Source organism: Pelobates fuscus, chromosome 2, assembly GCF_036172605.1.
Source record: "Pelobates fuscus isolate aPelFus1 chromosome 2, aPelFus1.pri, whole genome shotgun sequence".
In the NCBI taxonomy this organism is placed as follows: domain Eukaryota; kingdom Metazoa; phylum Chordata; class Amphibia; order Anura; family Pelobatidae; genus Pelobates; species Pelobates fuscus.
Genome location: NC_086318.1, coordinates 2210395 through 2232839, shown reverse-complemented (window position 1 = coordinate 2232839; position 22445 = coordinate 2210395). Strand labels below are relative to the sequence as shown.

Below are 22445 nucleotides of genomic sequence, written 5' to 3'. Positions count from 1 at the left end.
GGACTAGTCCACTGAACCCGTAGAGGATAACACCTTAGAAGACACTGCAGAGGTGTCATGGGGCATAACCCCTAAAAGTTAGAACTACAAAAAGATCCTCAAACTGCTGGATAGGAGATCCAGATGCAAGAGTATCAGCTGGAAAACTAGCTACATAAGAAGTAATATATGATAAATGAATGAAGCGGTATAGGTAAATAAGTCCCAAAATAAATGGTCAGAAATGGATAGAGAATTAATCAAGCCAAATGGTTAACCTCCTGCTCTAAGGTCTCTAATGGTATGTCTGAGACCTGTATTAACTATATGTATGAATAAATATAAATAAAGACCTAGAGAGTTGCCTAGACCCCGTGGTGTCTGAGTTCTCAGAAAAAAAAGGACATAATCATAATATCATAGAGAAATAACACCACTCTTGATTCTCTGAGATTCTAGTCACCTTAATGGGGTGAGTGGAGTTAAAGCATAGTATAGAGCCTAACAAAAAAACAACCCAATATGGCTATAAACTGGATAATGTGTGATTCAAATCTTTGCACAGTTGACAGAATGTATCCAGATAGCACTTAGTTGCAAAGAGGGGAATAGCTTTGTGACAGGCTAATGAACTTTGAACTTATACGGTTTAATAATCACTCTAGCCACAATCGCTGTAATCATTATATAAGTTGCAAAAAAGCCAAAATAGCATTGATAAATAATTTCAAGGTAGACATAGCTTGTCACAGTTGCCACTAGTTGCAGATAAACACTGACTTAGTGGTAGGTAAACCGATCATATGGCCAAAGAGATTACATCAATCCAATATAACCGTTGTCAAAACCCCTTTTGTAAATTGCAAAAATGCTTAAGTAACCCCACTCAGACTGGATTTAAGGCAAAACCGAAGGAAAAAAGAAGAAACAGTGTTAAAGTAAAGACGTGCTACTGTGCAGAACCATACTTAGAATGTTGGTTACCTGCACATAGTGATAGAGTGCCCTGTGAAGTGAAAAAAAGTGAAGGAATAAACCCTCAACCTGACGCGCGTTTCGGTGCCAAAGTAGTGCACCTTCGTCAGAGGCTGATTGATTCTCTATCCATTTCTGACCATTTATTTGGGGACTTATTTACCTATACCGCTTCATTCATTTATCATATATTACTTCTTATGGAACTAGTTTTCCAGCTGATACTCTTGCATCTGGATCTCCTATCCAGCAGTTTGAGGATCTTTTTGTAACACTCCCACATACACAGTAAAATCCCTCCCCTCTATCCTGGAGATAATTGGCTTAAGGCACTGCAGTAAACTCAATTATCTCCAGGTATAGAAAATATCTCCATTTTACACTAACAGTAAAAATACATAATTCCTATTATATTACACAGAACTCCCACCTTTAACCTATCACCAGATAGCTCGGATCTGAGCGCCAAATATAGGTGAACAGCACTCAAATCCCACGAACAGAGTAAATTTGCCATGGGGTTTAAGTTTTGTAACGGCTGATGAGAGATTGAGGAGGGACAAAGCAGCCAGTTTAAACTGGTCTGGCAGTGTTCCTGGGACAACGCCCTGCTAGAGAACAATGGGACAGGAAAAGGGGGGGGGACAGCAAAAATCCTTGCACCAGCCCTACAGTCAACAGAGGGTTGTAGTCAATGGAGTGTATTCAAAGCAAGGTTTAGTTGCCAGTGGGGTACTTCAGGGATCTGTACTGACCCATTCTCTTTAATAGTTTTCTTAGTGATATTGCAGAAGGTCTTGATGGTAAGGTATGTATTTTTGCTGATGATACTAAGATATGTAACAGGGTTGATGTTCCAGGAGGGATAAGCCAAATGACAAATGATTTAGGTAAACTAGAAAAATGGTCAGAGTTGTGGCAACTGACATTTAATGTGGATAAGTGCAAGATAATGCATCTTGGACGTAAAAACCCAAGGGCAGAGTACAGAATATGTGATAGAGTCCTAACCTCAACATCAGAGGAAAGGGATTTAGGGGTGATTATTTCTGATGACTTAAAGGTAGGCAGACAATGTAATAGAGCAGCAGGAAATGCTAGCAGAATGCTTGGTTGTATAGGGAGAGGTATTAGCAGTAGAAAGAGGGAAGTGCTCATGCCATTGTACAGAACACTGGTGAGACCTCACTTGGAGTATTGTACACAGTACTGGAGACCATATCTTCAGAAGGATATTGATACCTTAGAGAGAGTTCAAAGAAGGGCTACTAAACTGGTTCATGGATTGCAGGATAAAACTTACCAGGAAAGGTTAAAGGATCTTAACATGTATAGCTTGGAGGAAAGACGAGACAGGGGGGATATGATAGAAACATTTAAATACATAAAGGGAATCAACACAGTAAAGGAGGAGACTATATTTAAAAGAAGAAAAACTACCACAACAAGAGGACATAGTCTTAAATTAGAGGGACAAAGGTTTAAAAATAATATCAGGAAGTATTACTTTACTGAGAGGGTAGTGGATGCATGGAATAGCCTTCCAGCTGAAGTGGTAGAGGTTAACACAGTAAAGGAGTTTAAGCATGCATGGGATAGGCATAAGGCTATCCTAACTATAAGATAAGGCCAGGGACTAATGAAAGTATTTAGAAAATTGGGCAGACTAGATGGGCCGAATGGTTCTTACCTTCTTTCTTTTGTTTTTAATCTAACTAATCCTTGTTTTACTTTCCTTTTCTCATTTATGTATCTAAAAAAGTTTTGTCCCCCTTTTTTACCGACTGTGCTATTTTCTCTTCTGTGTGTGATTTGAAAGCTCTTATAACTTGCTTAGCCTCTCTCTGCCTAATCTTATATATCATTCTGTCTTCCTCACCCTGGTATTTTTTATAATTACTAACTTTTTGTTTTTTACTATTTTGGCCACATCTGCGGAGTACCACAGTAGTTTCTTGAATTTTTGGCTTTTACTGACAAGCATAATGCAATTTTCTGTTGCCTTCAGCAGTTCAACTTTTAAATAATCCCATTTATCTTGGACTCCATTTAAATTGCTCCCCAGTGACGGTGACTACCGTCACATATCTTCCCCCTCAAAGGTAGACTAACCAGGTACCAGACCTCCAATCAGAGTTAGTCGGATAACAAGTCCCAAAAAGTCAATCCATCCTGGCAGCCTCCTCGACAAAGTTCCACATAGTTTGTAAGTTTGTCCCGGTTGGGCGCATGGAGCCCTTATAACCGATCAGTCCATGGAAGTCTGGTTTGGGCAGGCCAGACTGGCCTTCCTGGTCACCCTGTGCCCATGATAAGCACAGGGTGACTCAGACAAAAGAGAGGACTTTTGAGGTTTTGAGAGAGACTGGCCATCTACGGGCCCAACCCCTCGGAAGTGTCAATATAACGGTGGCTGCTATCCACAAACAAGATGAGTGGTGACACCAGATTTCCTTAGCCAAACTAGCATAGTCAAGGAAAGAGACTACTTCAAATTGATCTGAGATCCGCGAACGATGCAGATTATCCTTTGAGGTGTTAAAAGTGTTTAAAGAAGGGGGCAGGCCATAAGCATCGTAGCGGCTGGACGTGTTTAATCTGAGCTCCATGCTTAACCTTTACAAAAGCCAATTAATCGACTACCAGCACGCAGACTAATTTTATTGTGGGACTGACCTGTTTCTGAAGCTGACCTGGGTGCCGCAGAGCACTCAAATCAAGAGATTCCTCTGCAATTCCCAGATTCCTCTGCAATGACCTTCGGACAGGTGAGGCGGCCGATTGCCCAGACTGGGTATCTTGCCCCCCCCCCCCTCTAAACCATTGGAGATTTTGGAGGTTATCCCGGTCCCCACTGGATCATTCTGTGCACTTATACGAGCTACTGTTGCTTTTTATAGAACTATAACTCCTCCCATTAATAGCTCCACCCGCACATACCCTTAACCAATCGGTGGGCAGGATCTGGATTTCCTTATATGGGCAGACCACATGGCTCATCCGAAACGAAGGAGAAAGGAATGTGATATACTGTATGGTAGCTGTTAAAATCCTTGTTAGTAAGTGATTCTGAGTCATGATGAGATTGTGAAAAAGACCACTATCTGTTAGTGACAGCCACTTTAGTGATTAACGGTTGGCCACAAAACTTACCAACAACAATCATGATGAGTAACTTCCAGCACCCAGAGCTTTAATACTTGCAGACCTTGGTGGGAGTAAGGTTTACCTACACAGATTACAGGAATTCACAGACCCAAATCAATCCCAGAATTACTGGATAAAAGCTTAAGCTCTTCGACACCATACCGAGCAGACGTGTCTAACATGAGCTCCAACCGAGCGGGCAAAAACGGGGCAAAAAGCGGGGGCAACATGGCCCAAAGTTCATCACGGGTGCACCACCCACGTCGGGGGTGCCCCGCTGAATCGATCGTCACTACCCTGAGGCCCGTCGGAGCAGGGAGCACGGAGATCCAGGCGCGGCCTACTGAGGCAGGGGAGAGGCGGCCGCTCTCCTCGGCACTGAGGCCCTCCAGAGATTTGACTTCAGCCTGCCCCCCCCCCTGGACCGGCGGGGGTGATCCCGGTCCACCAAGCGGAGACGACCCGAGGCGGGCCAAAGCAACGCAGGCCAGCCTGCGGGCAAAGCGCGAGCACAGAGCTCCACCCAAGATGGCGGAAACCATGGGTGCTGAGAGCCCCACCAACGCTACACATGATATCCTGGCGAAGATTGACAGACACTTTGCACTGTTTTGGCAGCGGCTAGAGTGCAGACTGCTTCAGCCTGCCCCATTTCACAGTGATGACCCTACCAGGCAGAACCCACGACCAAATAGCCGGCCAGCAGCCCAACACCAGGACACCCGATCGACACCGCGGAAGGCGCCAAAGCCCCGACTGCCGCCGGGTCGCCCTTGCACAAGGCGCAGGCGAATCAGTGCCAGGCAGCAACACAGGGGGAATCCCCGTGCAGCAACGCGGAGTCCAAGACGTAAACCCTGGCGCACACTACAGCAACCAGATCCTAACCAGCCGGGAGAGGGAATACTGGTGCAGCGCGGAGAATACCCTGAGAGGCACCCAGCGCGTAACCAACTGAACACCGGCATGGCCCCGATTTTAAGAAAAAGCGGTAAACTCCAAGCGATACCCACAAGCAACTTCACCATCACCTCACCAAGTGAGCATACCGCCCTCAGACAGGTCACCCCCATGCCGGACAGATCTGTACTGGCTGGCATAGGCTGACCGGGGCTCCGGGACTGAGCTGTGAGTAAGGCCCTTGGCTGCTCGCCATCACAACATGGCAGCGCAGGGGCTTATCATATATATACATGTCGGAAACCCCAGTATTATCTACCAGGCTTAACTACCACATGCACACCTAATGGGGGGGCATACTGCTAGAACACATCTTACTGTGAATACCTTAGGCCTACCAACGTATTACTATTAAGTGGGCAGACCATACACACCAACCCTCAGCCCATCCGCAATATACATTAACTCTTATGACCAATAATGTAGTCAGTTCAATGTCATGCCTATCAAAAATGATGATCGTTAAGCATAAATGTGTATAAGACAGGATGTCACTTTTCATGCAGCCACCATATCTTATGTCTTGTTAACTGTTGAACCTTGTTTGTGCATGGAACCAGTGGTTCTTCCCTCAAAGTTTAACTAGCTCGCGTCACAGCATCTTAATTTCATGTTTAGAAGTGAAGCGAGGTCACGCAATGTTATGTGTATGCCTAAACACCGAAAATCGTTAATGTTCATTATATACTCTACTTTTATAAAAATGTGCTAGACTAAACATGTACCTCTTTGTTTAAACGTTGATATGCGCTGGAGGATTGCCTTTGGGGTACCCCATGCGCGACTGTATTAAACCTATGCACTACAAAAATAAAGAATTGAAAAAAAAAAAAAAGCTTAAGCTCTTCAACATGCCGGAGAGCAATTCCATAGTCCCATGCAATTAATTCCAGCCCAAATCCACTAAAAATATATAGGTCATAATTATTAACTGTTACCAGCCGATAGCATTAAATTAAGGCCCTCATGTATTATATGTGAGCTGCATCCATCTTTAACGTGTTTAATTATCCTAGAGTATTTCCACCAAACCAAATTCAAAGTACATTATACAAATTGCTGAGACAAGTAACTTCTAGATTCATAGATTACTCTTAGTGATTCCTAAACATCTGAATGTTGTCCAGGTGAGTGATTCTCCAATCTCCCTAAAGCTCAGAGCTATTTGGATAAACATTCAGTCCCAAGAGATCCATCTCTCATGTGCTTTGAAGGACGCAGAGCTACCATGGAAGGTTCATTTAATCATCTGGGAGAGACCCAACACATAAGAGAAACTTTGCTCTCCAATCCAAAGCTAGCAGTGGGGAAGACTTATCAGGACTCCTGACGCCAAACGCAGTAAGAGCCACAGATATAGAGCTGTAAAGGCACAGGGATCCATAGCAGACATTTAGTGAACACAGCAGAGGGCAGGAGACAAATCACAAGATGGAGCCGGGATGCTGATATTGGCCAGCAACGGTGGAAATCATTTCAGAGTTTTAAAGCTATTCAACATTTTAATGCCACCAGAATTCCGAGGGTCTCTGTACCCCTCAGCCTATACCTACATCTAGAAACAAAGAGGTGGGGGTGGAGGAATCGATACAGTCACTGTAACAAGACTTATCATTCACTTGGCAACCATTGTGTTTGTTACTTTACTTGTTTGCTTTAAAAATTATTCAGAAGCAAGAGGTTATCAGAGGCTATTAGAGGCTATTAGGGGTTATTAGAGGCTATTAGGGGTTATTATAGGTTATTAAAGGTTATCAGAGGCTATTAGGGGTTATTAGAGGCGATTAGGGGTTATTAGAGGCTATTAGGGGTTATTATAGGTTATTAAAGGTTATCAGAGGCTATTAGAGGCTATTAGGGGTTATTAGAGGCTATTAGGGGTCATTAGATGTTATTAGAGGCTATTAGGGGTTATTAGAGGCTATTAGGGGTTATTATAGGTTATTAAAGGTTATCAGAGGCTATTAGGGGTTATTAGAGGCGATTAGGGGTTATTAGAGGCTATTAGGGGTTATTAGAAGCTATTGGGGGTTATTATAGGTTATTAGGGGTAATCAGAGGTTATTAGGGGTTATCAGAGGCTATTAGAGGCTATTAGGGGTTATTAGAGGCTATTAGGGGTTATTAGATGCTATTAGGGGTTATTATAGGTTATTAGGGGTTATCAGAGGCTATTAGGGGTTATTATAGGTTATTAGGGGTTATCAGAGGGTATTAGGGGTTATTATAGGTTATTAGGGGTTATCAGAGGGTATTAGGGGTTATCAGAGGCTATTAGGGGTTATTAGAGGCTATTAGGGGTGCTGAGATTGCCAACGTTACAGACAGTCAGCGGGTGAGAGGTTAAACGAGGATTTATAGATTGGAGTGAAGAGAGGAGTCTCTTGTGTGAGAAATGTGATAGGAGCAGTTGGATAGAGAGAAGAAACGTCACAAATGGATAGAGGGTAGCGCAATGGGAATTTAGATAAAGGACACAGCGTAACACGGGGCAGTGAGATTAGAGGCATAGATTTACAGGGCCCACATAAATAGAGAAGTGCAGTGGGAAAGGGGGCAGTTGGATACTGTGTGTGCAGTGTTACAGGGGGTAGTTGGATACTGGGTGTGCAGTGCGACAGGGGAAGTTGGATACTGGGTGTGCAGTGTTACAGGGGGTAGTTGGATACTGGGTGTGCAGTGCGACAGGGGAAGTTGGATACTGGGTGTGCAGTGCAACAGGGGAAGTTGGATACTGGGTGTGCAGTGTTACAGGGGCAGTTGATTCTGTGTGTGCAGTGTTACAGGGGCAGTTGGATACTGGGTGTGCAGTGTTACAGGGGCAGTTGGATACTGGGTGTGCAGTGCAACCGGGGCAGTTGATTCTGTGTGTGCAGTGTTACAGGGGCAGTTGGATACTGGGTGTGCAGTGTTACAGGGGCAGTTGCATACTGGGTGTGCAGTGCAACAGGGGCAGTTGGATACTGTGTGTGCAGTGTTACAGGGGCAGTTGGATACTGGGTGTGTACTGTGACGGGGTAGTTGGATACTGGGTGTGCAGCATGACTGGGGCAGTTGGATATTAGGTGTGTAGTGTGACAGGGGCAGTTGGATACTGGGTGTGCAGTGTGATGGGGTAGTTGGATACTGGGTGTGCAGCATGACAGGGGCAGTTGGATACTAGGTGTGTAGTGTGATGGGGTAGTTGGATACTGGGTGTGTAGTGTGACAGGGGTAGTTGGATACTAGGTATGCAGTGTTACAGGGGCAGTTGGATACTGGGTGTGTACTGTGACGGGGTAGTTGGATACTGGGTGTGCAGCATGACTGGGGCAGTTGGATATTAGGTGTGTAGTGTGACAGGGGCAGTTGGATACTGGGTGTGCAGTGTGATGGGGTAGTTGGATACTGGGTGTGCAGCATGACAGGGGCAGTTGGATACTAGGTGTGTAGTGTGATGGGGTAGTTGGATACTGGGTGTGTAGTGTGACAGGGGTAGTTGGATACTAGGTATGCAGTGTTACAGGGGCAGTTGGATACTGGGTGTGTACTGTGACGGGGTAGTTGGATACTGGGTGTGCAGCATGACTGGGGCAGTTGGATATTAGGTGTGTAGTGTGACAGGGGCAGTTGGATACTGGGTGTGCAGTGTGATGGGGTAGTTGGATACTGGGTGTGCAGCATGACAGGGGCAGTTGGATACTAGGTGTGTAGTGTGATGGGGTAGTTGGATACTGGGTGTGTAGTGTGACAGGGGTAGTTGGATACTGGGTGTGCAGTGTTACAGGGGCAGTTGGATACTGGGTGTGCAGTGCGACAGGGGCAGTTGGATACTGTGTGTGCAGTGTTACAGGGGCAGTTGGATACTGTGTGTGCAGTGTTACAGGGGGCAGTTGCATACTGGGTGTGCAGTGTTACATGGGGTAGTTGGATACTGAGTGTGCAGTATTACAGGGGCAGTTGGATACTGGGTGTGTACTGTGACGGGGTAGTTGGATACTGGGTGTGCAGCATGACTGGGGCAGTTGGATATTAGGTGTGTAGTGTGACAGGGGCAGTTGGATACTGGGTGTGCAGCATGACAGGGGCAGTTGGATACTAGATGTGTACTGTGACGGGTTAGTTGGATAGTGGGTGTGCAGCATGACAGGGGCAGTTGGAAACTAGGTGTGTAGTGTGACAGGGGTAGTTGGATACTGGGTGTGCAGCATGACAGGGGCAGTTGGATACTGGGTGTGTAGTGTGACAGGGGTAGTTGGATACTGGGTGTGCAGCATGACAGGGGCAGTTGGATACTGGGTGTGCAGTATGACGGGGCAGTTGGATACTGGGTGTGCAGTGTGACAGAGGGTAGTTGGATTTTGCTTGTGCAGTGTGACGGGGCAGTTGGATTCTGGTCGTGCAGTGTGATGGGGCAGTTGCATACTGGGTGTGCAGTGTGACGGGGCAGTTGGATACTGGGTGTGCAGTGTGACAGAGGGTAGTTGGATTTTGCTTGTGCAGTGTGACGGGGCAGTTGGATTCTGGTCGTGCAGTGTGATGGGGCAGTTGGATACTGGGTGTGCAGTGTGACGGGGTAGTTGGATTCTGTTCATGCAGTATGATGGGGTAGTTGGATTCTGATCGTGAAGTGTGACAGGGCAGTTGGATTCTGGTCGTCCAGTGTTACGGGGTAGTTGGATTCTGGTCGTGCAGTGTGATGGGGCAGTTGGATTAAGGGTGTGCAGTGTGATGGGGTAGTTGGATTATGGGTGTGCAGTGTGACGGGGGTAGTTGGATTTTGCTCATGTAGTGTGATGGGGCAGTTGGATTCTGGTCGTGCAGTGTGATGGGGCAGTTGGATTCTGGTCGTGCAGTGTGACGGGGTAGTTGGATTTTGCTCATGTAGTGTGATGGGGCAGTTGGATTCTGGTCGTGCAGTGTAACGGGGCAGTTGCATGCTGGGTGTGCAGTGTTACAGGGGCAGTTGGATACTGTTTGTGCAGTGTTACAGGGGGTAGTTGGATACTGAGTGTGCAGTGCAACAGGGGCAGTTGGATACTGGGTGTGTACTGTGACGGGGTAGTTGGATACTGGGTGTGCAGCATGACTGGGGCAGTTGGATATTAGGTGTGTAGTGTGACAGGGGCAGTTGGATACTGGGTGTGCAGTGTGATGGGGTAGTTGGATACTGGGGGTGCAGTGTGATGGGGTAGTTGGATACTGGGTGTGCAGCATGACAGGGGCAGTTGGATACTAGATGTGTACTGTGACGGGGTAGTTGGATACTGGTGTGCAGTATGATGGGGAAGTTGGATTTTGCTTGTGCAGTGTGACGGGGCAGTTGGATACTGGGTGTGCAGTGTGACAGAGGGTAGTTGGATTCTGGTCGTGCAGTGTGATGGGGCAGTTGGATTATGGGTGTGCAGTGTGATGGGGCAGTTGGATTCTGGTCGTGCAGTGTGACGGGGCAGTTGCATACTGGGTGTGCAGTGTGACGGGGCAGTTGGATTCTGGTCGTGCAGTGTGACGGGGAAGTTGCATACTGGGTGTGCAGTGTGACGGGGCAGTTGGATTCTGGTCGTGCAGTGTGACGGGGCAGTTGGATACTGGGTGTGCAGTGTGACAGGGCAGTTGGATTCTGGTCGTGCAGTGTGACGGGGCAGTTGGATTCTGGTCGTGCAGTGTGACGGGGCAGTTGGATACTGGGTGTGCAGTGTGACGGGGCAGTTAGATTCTGGTCGTGCAGTGTAATGGGGCAGTTGGACTCTGGTCGTGCAGTGTGACGGGGCAGTTGCATACTGGGTGTGCAGTGTGATGGGGCAGTTGGATTCTGGTCGTGCAGTGTGACGGGGCAGTTGGATACTGGGTGTGCAGTGTGACAGGGCAGTTGGATTCTGGTCGTGCAGTGTGACGGGGCAGTTGGATTCTGGTCGTGCAGTGTGACATGGGCAGTTGGATTCTGGTCGTGCAGTGTGACGGGCAGTTGGATTCTGGTCGTGCAGTGTGACATGGGCAGTTGGATTCTGGTCGTGCAGTGTGACGGGCAGTTGGATTCTGGTCGTGCAGTGTAACGGGGCAGTTGCATACTGGGTGTGAAGTGTGACAGGAGATTTGGAGTTAAATACTTTATTTTTCAGCCAGGATCATGGAGGAGCCATGGATCAGGACTCTACAGCGCCTCTTTTATCCCATCATGTCGGTATTTGGGCTCCCAGGTAAGTTTCTGGCCTGCAGATATTAACCCTTGCAGCACTGATTCCAATTCCTATTATGGGTTCCCCTGCAATACCCCAAGTGGCCTTGATTAGACCCTACAGACTCACTAGAAAGAATGGAGAGGGATTTGCTAAAAGGAAATACCTGGGCCCTGAATTATTGAGAACAGAAAATAATCATTGTATGCTGCACTGTGGAATATGATGGCACTTTCTAAATATTCTATACATTTTCCAGGGGCCCCACAAATATTCACAGAATACCTTTGGATAGGCAGTATAAATTCCACCTGGACTCAGAGCCTCGTTGGCAGCCCTGGAGCGATTATCGCTAATTGCACTTTCTAAGGTTAATGGAGCAGAACACACAGAACTATTCTCGGGATTCCCTCTGAGAACCGAAATACAATCCCCACTCCTCTGTGGTGCAATTAGCAATAATGCCAAGTTTATAGAACGTGAGACAGTCTAGTAAACAGAGTTCCAGCTCCAGTATCTCCAGTCACAGGTCTGATTCCCTGCAACATCCATAAAATATTGAGGCCTCTAATATCTATGGAGAAGAGTTAAAAATGATTTCATATTTTTGTGAAAGCTCTTAACTATTTTTTTTAAAAATATTAAAAGATCACAAAATATTTTTAGATGTAAAAAAAAAAAGGATTAATATATATAAAATACTTTACAAAATCATTTGAAAGACTTCACCAACAATATTACTAAACTAGTGTCATGTTCAATGTTCCTTCGCTGGTTAAATACAATCATATTATTATTGATAATAACTCCCAGGAAAATATAAACTGTTAATAAAAGTAATGTCAGTATGTCTCCCACCTGGTCCCTGTGGCTCACAATAATGCTCACAATAAGATGTTGGCATGGAGCAGCCATCTCACGGCCAAGGCCGCTCTCAGGAGGTCCACCTATAAGGTACATAGCATTCCTGAAATTGCAGTAACAACACTAGCTCGATGCGTAAACAAAAATAGGAATAGGTTGCGCCTAATTAGTGAAATGTAATAGTAATACAAAGCAGTAAAAATGTAAATACAAAGTAAAATACTAAAACTTATAAAATAATTAGAAAAAGTGCAAACTTTGAGGTGCTGCTGGTGCTACAGTCGAGACCTTCTGGAAATGATTTCTGTGTGAGGATAGGACAGTCAGAGACTTTAAATCCGTATCCACAAAGAGTTAAAGGAGAAAAGAAACCACAAGGTGTAGTATTCCACAAACGGGTAATAAGTCATGTGTAGATGGTCATGGTCTTCCTCACATTTCATAGAGCTAATACAAGCTCTGGTGTAGTATTCCACAAACGGGTAATAAGTCATGTGTAGATGGTCACGGTCTTCCTCACATTTCATAGAGCTAATACAAGCTCTGGTGCAGTATTCCACAAACGGGTAATAAGTCATGTGTAGATGGTCATGGTCTTCCTCACATTTCATAGAGCTAATACAAGCTCTGGTGTAGTATTCCACAAACGGGTAATAAGTCATGTGTAGATGGTCACGGTCTTCCTCACATTTCATAGAGCTAATACAAGCTCTGGTGCAGTATTCCACAAACGGGTAATAAGTCATGTGTAGATGGTCATGGTCTTCCTCACATTTCATAGAGCTAATACAAGCTCTGGTGTAGTATTCCACAAACGGGTAATAAGTCATGTGTAGATCGTCATGGTCTTACTCACATTTCATAGAACTAATACAAGCTCTGGTGTAGTATGCGTTCAGTGGTGTTGGTCCCCCACTGGTGGTATATTAGTGATGACATGTCCCACAGATTTTGCAGCAATATGGTGACCCAACAGAGAAAAACAGGGAGCAATAGTGTTCTCTGTATAAAACCAATTTAAAATATAAAAGGTCTTATACTCCCATTTAATTGATCAGAATTAATATGATCCCCACCTGGGATTCTTTTAGTGAGGTCTTCTTTGAGGCTATAGATTGGAGGCCAGGTAGATTTTAGAAGTAATAAAATAAAAGTAGAAAAAAAGGGGTCTGGCACAAAAATAAAAGTGGCTAATATTCCTTTAATATTAAAATAATCTTTAAAACGAACGACACTGCGTTTCGCCTCATCAGGTGGTGACATATACATCAAAACTGGCACATAGGTGAGAAGCTCGATGGCTAATCTGCACATTGGTGGAAACCCCAAACTGTTGATAACTCTGCATACAGTTAGGTACCAATACGATTGTGGTGAGACCAATTATAAAACTCTTTATAATGCAAATAGAAAAATGGCAGTTGTGCATTACCTGCATATATCAATATAGACTTTGAGGGGTCCTTCGTGGGCATAGAAACTGAAGAAATCATATGTTCACAACTATCCCAGAGTTCTAGGCTTGACATGCAAATAAGCACAGACTGGCATCGGACTTCAGACTTCATATTGCATTTCTGCAGAGACCCCAAGCAATGGATACAGTGATAGTCTTTTTTAACCCCTTAAGGACCAAACTTCTGGAATAAAAGGGAATCATGTCATGTGTCCTTAAGGGGTTAAACCAAAACATGGATAACGATCTAAAAGCAGTAGTGACCATAAACCATATAGATTTTACCCAATTTACCATTCAGCATGAGATACACTCACACTCACACACACTGCACATTCCTGTGAGTTTTATTACTGTGGAGCTCTGTGATACCCTCATACACACTGCACATTACTGTGAGTTTTATTAATGTGGAGCTCTGTGATACCCTCATACACTGTACATTACTGTGAGTTTTATTACTGTGGAGCTCTGTGATACACTCATACACACTGCACATTCCTGTGAGTTTTATTACTGTGGAGCTCTGTGATACCCTCATACACACTGCACATTCCTGTGAGTTTTCTTACTGTGGAGCTCTGTGATACCCTCATACACACTGCACATTCCTGTGATTTTTATTGCTGTGGAGCTCTGTGATACCCTCATACACACTGCACATTCCTGTGAGTTTTATTGCTGTGGAGCTCTGTGATACCCTCATACACACTGCACATTCCTGTGTGTTTTATTACTGTGGAGCTCTGTGATACACTCATACACACTGCACATTCCTGTGAGTTTTATTACTGTGGAGCTCTGTGATACACTCATACACACTGCACATTACTGTGAGTTTTATTACTGTGGAGCTCTGTGATACACTCATACACACTGCACATTCCTGTGAGTTTTATTACTGTGGAGCTCTGTGATACCCTCATACACACTGCACATTCCTGTGTGTTTTATTACTGTGGAGCTCTGTGATACACTCATACACACTACACATTCCTGTGAGTTTTATTGCTGTGGAGCTCTGTGATACCCTCATACACACTGTACATTCCTGTGAGTTTTATTACTGTGGAGCTCTGTGATACCCTCATACACTGCACATTACTGTGTTTTATTGCTGTGGAGCTCTGCGATACACTCATACACACTGCACATTACTGTGAGTTTTATTGCTGTGGAGCTCTGTGATATACTCATACACTGCACATTACTGTGAGTTTTATTGCTGTGGAGCTCTGTGATACATTCACACAATACACATTACTGTGAGTTTTATTGCTGTGGAGCTCTGTGATACACTCATACACTGCACATTACTGTGAGTTTTATTGATGTGGAGCTCTGTGATACACTCATACACTGCACATTACTGTGAGTTTTATTGCTGTGGAGGTCTGTGATACATTCACACACTACACATTACTGTGAGTTGTATTGCTGTGGAGCTCTGTGATACACTCATACACACTGCACATTACTGTGAGTTTTATTACTGTGGAGCTCTGTGATACATTCACACACTACACATTACTGTGAGTTTTATTACTGTGGAGCTCTGTGATACACTCATACACACTGCACATTACTGAGTTTTATTACTGTGGAGCTCTGTGATACCCTCATACACTGCACATTACAGTGAGTTGTATTACTGTGGAGCTCTGTGATACACTCATACACACTGCGCATTACTGTGTTTTATTACTGTGGAGCTCTGTGATACCCTCATACACACTGCACATTACTGTGAGTTTTATTGCTGTGGAGCTCTGTCATACCCTCATACACACTGCACATTCCTGTGAGTTTTATTACTGTGGAGCTCTGTGATACACTCATACACACTGCACATTACTGTGAGTTGTATTGCTGTGGAGCTCTGGGATATACTCATACACTGCACATTACTGTGAGTTTTATTACTGTGGAGCTCTGTGATACATTCACACACTACACATTACTGTGAGTTTTATTGCTGTGGAGCTCTGTGATACACTCATACACACTGCACATTACTGTGAGTTTTATTACTGTGGAGCTCTGTGATACATTCACACACTGCACATTACTGTGAGTTTTATTACTGTGGAGCTCTGTGATACACTCATACACACTGCACATTACTGTGAGTTTTATTACTGTGGAGCTCTGTGATACCCTCATACACGGCACATTACAGTGAGTTTTATTACTGTGGAGCTCTGTGATACACTCATACACACTGCACATTACTGTGAGTTTTATTACTGTGGAGCTCTGTAATACACTCATACACACTGCGCATTACTGTGAGTTTTATTACTGTGGAGCTCTGTGATACCCTCATACACACTGCACATTCCTGTGAGTTTTATTGCTGTGGAGCTCTGTGATACCCTCACACACTGCACATTACTGTGAGTTTTGTTGATGAGGAGCTCTGTGATACCCTCACACACTGCACATTACTGTGAGTTTTGTTGATGAGGAGCTCTGTGATACCCTCATACACTGCACATTACTGTGAGTTTTATTGCTGTGGAGGTCTGTGATACACTCATACACTGCACATTACAATGCAGAGTGTGTCAGTGTAGTGGATGTAGTGTGTGTCAATGTAGTGGATGTAGTGTGTGTCAATGTAGTGGATGCAGAGTGTGTGTTAGTGTAATGAATGCAGAGTGTGTGTTAGTGTAATGAATGCAGAGTGTGTGTTAGTGTAGTGGATGCAGTGTGTCAGTGTAGTGGATGCAGAGTGTGTGTCAGTGTAGTGAATGCAGAGTGTGTGTTAGTGTAGTGCATGCAGAGTGTGTCAGTGTAGTGGATGCAGTGTGTCAGTGTAGTGGATGCAGTGTGTCAGTGTAGTGGATGCAGTGTGTGTTAGTGTAGTGAATGCATTGTTTGTGTTAGTGTAATGAATGCAACGTGTGTGTCAGTGTAGTGAATGCAGAGTGTGTGTCAGTGTAGTGAATGCAGAGTGTGTGTCAGTGTAGTGAATGCAGAGTGTGTGTTAGTGTAGTGAATGCAGAGTGTGTGTCAGTGTAGTGAATGGAGAGTGTGTGTCAGTGTAGTGAATGGAGAGTGTGTGTCAGTGTAGTGAATGGAGAGTGTGTGTTAGTGTAGTGAATGCAGAGTGTGTGTCAGTGTAGTGAATGCAGAGTGTGTGTCAGTGTAGTGAATGCAAAGTGTGTGTTAGTGTAGTGAATGCAGAGTGTGTTAGTGTAATGAATGCAGAGTGTGTGTTAGTGTAGTGAATGCAGAGTGTGTGTCAGTGTAGTGAATGCAGAGTGTGTGTCAGTGTAGTGGATGCAGAGTGTGTGCTAGTGTAGTGAATGCAGAGTGTGTGTCAGTGTAGTTGTGATGAGACCAATCTCGCCACATTGCATTGGAGAAGCCTGGTTGCCCGCCTGCTGCCTTTGGACTATGGACCAGACTTTATGTGAATGTGTTAACCCAGATAGCTATGCCATGGAGCCCATTCGTGTAGTTAAAGACTTCGGCTCCATGGCAATTGAACTGTGTGAATAGGATCTGAGCGCTATTCGGTAGTTTTGTGCGCTCAGATCCCAGCTATCTGGGGATATGTGAAATGTCTGTGTGTTATGTGTAAAAGGTGACTTTATGTATTTTAAAGTGTTTTACTGTCTTTGTGTCCCAATGTGCATGATGGAGTCTGGTCTCTGTCCTGGGAGGTAATTGGATTACTTCTCCATTATCTCCAGGATAGAAGACTCTGAAACCAGTTTGAGCCAGATAGCCATGTGCCAGCCAGGGCCCAAAATATATTTTACTAACTTTTGAACCCCTAGTCTTATTCATGCCATTTTTTAATATGTTGTTCCCCTGAATGGATTGATTGTGAATATGTAATTTTTATGTGAATGTGATGTATGGTTTTAGAGTTATGAAAGTTGGGTAAAAAGTATGTTTTAACTGTATGTATAATTAAGTTTCCTCTCAGGATAAGGGGAGGGAATATGTGGGATGTAACTGATGTGTGAGTGGTTGTTTTATACCTCCCTGTGGGCGGACCTGTATTTGTAACAACTGCAATAAAAACCAGGCTGGGTGTGCCAGCACCTCAGACCACTGCTTGACCCTCAACACGGAGCCTTGTCTCGTTCTTGGGGGGATTCACTGTATGCTGATAGAGACTGATTGCCAGGAGTGTAAGCCGCTTGGGAGCTTTTACTGTTCGTCTGCTAGCAGCTATTTGTGAGGTTCCAGTTCGGGAGTTTGGAGTGCGACCTTATTCCCTTGTATGCAGTTCGGGAGTTTGGTACATTCACTTGTATTCAATTCGTGAGTTTTGGTGCTTCTACAGTAGCTGTGCCTGTCTTTGAAAAGGGGATTATCGCCTAAATGATTTTAACCCCTTGTCTGCTGAAACGGTCTGTAACAATTGGTGGCGGGATCGTTCCTACAGCCAGAAGGACAGCTACAGGAGACACATTTTCTTTGGATTTACAAGTTGGGGGCAACGCATGTCCCAGTACAGCGACCCTAAAAGCAACAGGATGGAACCAGCAGTGTTATACGAGGAGGAGGACCTGGATGGCCGGGATGCATTAAGGAAAGGCATCTGGTACCAGGCCCTGGATAATGTACAATACCAGCGGGGTGAGAGTCTCCCCAGTGAAGAGCAGCGGTTGCAGAACAAGTGAACCTGCGGATGCCCTTCCTGGGAGAGCAGCCCCTGGAGGAATGGGTGAAGGAACTAGAGCACCGGGTATGGCAGGAGGTATGGCTGGAGGATGCCTACCAGGCGCTCTGGTGGTATATGGCACAGTATATACCCTGGACAGCTGAACATGACAAGCCAGAGGGAGAGGAGTTTGATGGTCCTGGCTTGTTATGGGAGTCCTTTGCAGAGCCTGGCTTTGGGAGCCCTGCGCAAACCAGACTTCAGGACATTTTCTATGAGAGGGAGGCTAGGCATGAGTGGGATGACCCCCATGAGGTAGAGCAAGACCTGGCTCACCTAGCAACCCTGGAGTGGGAACTGGAGCACGACTACCGAGATCTCTTCCACTCCATTGGGAAGGCTCAGCAGGACAGTAAGGTGACAGACCCAGATCCAGACACATTCAGAGGAGATTTACTGGGAAGAACCCCAGGTGGCCGGTGGAGATAGGACCGAGATCTCTCCACCGGTCCTGCAGGGAGTTGGGAGCCCAGTCTCCATTCCCCAGCGGCAGAGTGATATGCCGGGAAGGCAGTGTGAAATGCAGGGAGAGGAGAGCAGCGTCCTCCCTCCCCAGCGGCAGGCTGAGTTACAGGGGGCAAAGGTAGTTGTTCCTGCCCCCCCAGCAGCAGCGTGATTTTTTGGGAATTGGGAGCCCAGTCTCCATTCCCCAGCGGCCGAGTGATGTGAAGGGAATTGGGAGCCCAGTCTCCATTCCCCAGCAGCCGAGTAATGTGCCGGGAATTGGGAGCCCAGTCTCCATTCCCCAGCGGCCGAGTGATGTGCCGGGAATTGGGAGCCTAGTCTCCATTCCCCAGCGGCAGAGTGTCCAGCAGGGAATAGAGAGCCCAGTCTCCTTTCCCCAGCAGCAGGACACTGTATTGGGAGCAGAGACGGTCTCCCCCCACAAAAATGGAGAGGATTCTGAGGAGAGAAAGAGTATCTTGGATGGAAAAATGGGGAGGGTTCTAGGAGAGACAAGATCTTGTTGGGAGAAATGGAGAAGATTCTGGGGAGATACAGAGTATTTTAGTAGGAAAAATGGAGTGGATTCTGGGGAGAGACAGAGTATCTTGGTGGGAGAAATGGATAGGATTCAGGGGAGAGACGGAGTATCCTGGTGGGAGAAATGGAGAGGATTCTGGAGAGAGACAGAGTATCTTGGTGGGAGAAATGGAGAGGATTCAGGGGAGAGACAGAGTATCTTGGTAGGAGAAATGGAGAGTATTCTGGGGAGAGACAGAGTATCTTGGTGGGAGAAATCTAGAGGAATCTGGGAAAAGACAGAGTATCTTGGTGGGAGAAATGGATAGGATTCAGGGGAGAGACTGTAACGAGTATATACCCCTACACGCAGGATCCAGCCTAACAGAAGACAGTACAGAGGAGAGATACGTCTACCGGACCTTAGAGTGGCCGGACTCGACGTAATAGGATAAGACAGAGTCAGGAACGATCCGAGGTCAAGGGCACAAAGAGACAGCGTAAACGAAAACTAGCCGGGGACTGGTACACAGGAATCAGCAAGCCGGCAAACAGTGCAGAATAGGATAAAGCGAAAACGAAGTCAGAATACAAAGCCAAGGTCAAATACGGAGAAACACAACTGAACACAACAAGCACTAAAGGGAACTGTAGCAGAAACCACGATAGGGCAAGGAACTAAGGGAAAAGGGTAAGTATAAGTAGCCTTCAAACTAATGTGATTGGCTCCTGTCACTTCCACTCCCCCAACAGGTAAGTGTATGGGGTGATTGGCATGACAGGAGCCAATGGGAGCCTTTTTGCAATTTAGGCTCCCACTGTCTCTTTAAGAGCGCGCCCGAGATTCGCGGCGCGCTCTTAGCTGCAGGCGGGACACGTGACCGCTTCTCGCGGTCACTGCCCGCCTTCCTGTCTGAACAGTCGGACGAGAGGACCGCGTCCGGCCCCCGGATAAGGTAAGTACCGCTACAGTACCCCCCCCTGAGGACACGCCCTCCGGGCGGGCAGGACCAGGCCTGGCAGGAAAACGCGAATGGAAAGAACGTACAAGGCGGGGAGCATGAACAGCATCCGCAGAAATCCAACTGCGCTCCTCAGGCCCATAACCCTTCCAATGTACCAAGTACTGAAGCCGACCCCTAAGAAAACGAGAGTCAATAACAGCAGATACTTCGAACTCCTCATGACCCTCCACAGAGACAGGAGGGGGAAGGGGAGTATGCCGGGTATAGCGGTTGCGTACGTAAGGCTTCAACAAAGAGGTGTGAAATACATTGGGTATACGCAGATTCTTAGGCAGACCCAAGGCATAAGAAACGGGATTAACCTTATGTATAATGCGATAAGGACCAATGAAGCGGGGAGCCAATTTCATAGAAGGCACCCGGAGGCGAATATTCCGTGTGGAAAGCAAAACCCTGTCCCCCACAACATAGGAAGGAGCCGCTCTGCGATGCTTGTCAGCCTGAGCCTTCTGGCGGGCAGCAGAGTCCACCAAAGAACGCTGAACCTGCTCCCAAGTACTACGCAAACCAGCCAAATGCTCATCCAGAACTGGCATGCCCTGAGAGGAGAATGCAGCCGGAAGAACAACGGGATGCTGGCCATAGACAACGTAAAAAGGGCTTTTGCCGGAAGAATCATGAGTGGCATTATTCCGAGCAAATTCAACCCAAGGAAGCAGGTCAGACCAATTGTCCTGATGGTGAGACACAAAACAACGGAGGTACTGCTCAAGAGACTGGTTGGCACGTTCAGCAGCTCCATTAGACTGGGGATGGTAAGCGGAAGAAAATGAGAGGGAAATACCCATCTCCGAACAAAAGGCTTTCCAGAACCTGGAAATAAATTGGCTACCCCTATCGGATACAATAGATAAGGGAATACCATGTAATCGAAACACTTCTCTAGCGAAGATAAGAGCCAATTCCTTGGAAGTGGGCAACTTGCGAGGAGACACAAAGTGAGCCATTTTGGAAAACCGATCTACTATCATTAGGATGACTGTGTTACCATTCGAAGGGGGTAATTCAACAATAAAATCCATTGATAGATTAGACCAAGGTCTCTCGGGAACGGGCAACGGATGCAACAGCCCACAAGGAACTCTACGAGAGGTTTTCATACATGCACAAGTAGTACAAGCACTTATATAGTCAGTAACATCCTTACGTAAGGTATCCCACCAGAAATACCGAGAAACGGCTGACACTGTTTTGGAAATACCAGGATGTCCAGCAGTCTTAGTATCGTGATAAAGTGACAGAATATCCCGTCTCTCGGGAATGTCAACGAACAATTTATCATTAGGCCTCTCGCTGGGTGCCATGCCTTGTTTCGCTTGTATGGCCTGCAAGAGGGACGAGGAAATAGACAATATAGTAGTTGCTATTATCCTGTCTGGGGGAATGACAGGAGTGACATCAATCTCCTGTTTGTCAATAGTCTCGAATTGTCTGGACAGAGCGTCCGCTTTGGTGTTCCGGTCACCTGGCCTATAGGTGATTATATAATTAAAATGAGACAAGAACAGTGACCACCTAGCCTGCCTTGAAGACAATCTTTTAGCTTCGCTAAGGTAGGATAGGTTCTTGTGATCTGTAAATATGAGAATAGGATCCTTAGTTCCTTCTAGCAAATGTCTCCATTCTTTGAGTGCTAAAATGATAGCAAGGAGTTCGCGATTACCCACATCATAATTCCTCTCTGCCTTGGACATTTGTTTAGAAAAGAAGCCACAAGGATGCAATGGCTTGTCAGGAGACTCTCTTTGGGATAAGACAGCACCTACCCCTATATCGGAAGCATCAACCTCAAGTATATATGGCAATGAGGGGACAGGATGCTGTAAAATAGGGGCAGAGGCGAACGTAGTTTTAAGAAAGTCAAAAGCCTGAAGTGCCTCAGTAGACCAGACACGTGTATTGCCATCCTTTTTAGTCATACGAGTAATAGGTGCTACTATAGACGAAAAACCTTTGATAAAACGTCTATAATAATTAGAGAAACCCAGAAAACGCTGGATGGCTTTCAGACCTTGCGGCAGAGGCCATTCTATGACTGCAGCGAGCTTCTGGGGATCCATCCGAAAACCCTCGGCGGAAATCAAATACCCTAAAAACTGGACCTCGGACTGGTCGAATAGACATTTTTCTAATTTGCAATAAAGACCATTAGCAAGAAGGGTCTTCAGAACTGTTGTAACATGTCTGTGATGAGCGTGAATGTCAGTAGAATATATTAAAATGTCATCCAAGTACAC

General features: G+C 45.8%; 1 protein-coding gene across 1 annotated transcript in view; it reads left to right on the top strand.

Moving 5' to 3' along the window:
* Positions 1-11167: 11167 nt before the first annotated feature.
* LOC134585085 (probable G-protein coupled receptor 139) overlaps positions 11168-22445 on the top strand; it is a 31232-nt gene continuing 19954 nt past the window's right edge. The window contains exon 1 of the mRNA XM_063440688.1: positions 11168-11237. Coding sequence (XP_063296758.1) covers positions 11168-11237 — 70 coding nt within the window. The remainder of the gene's footprint in view (positions 11238-22445) is intronic.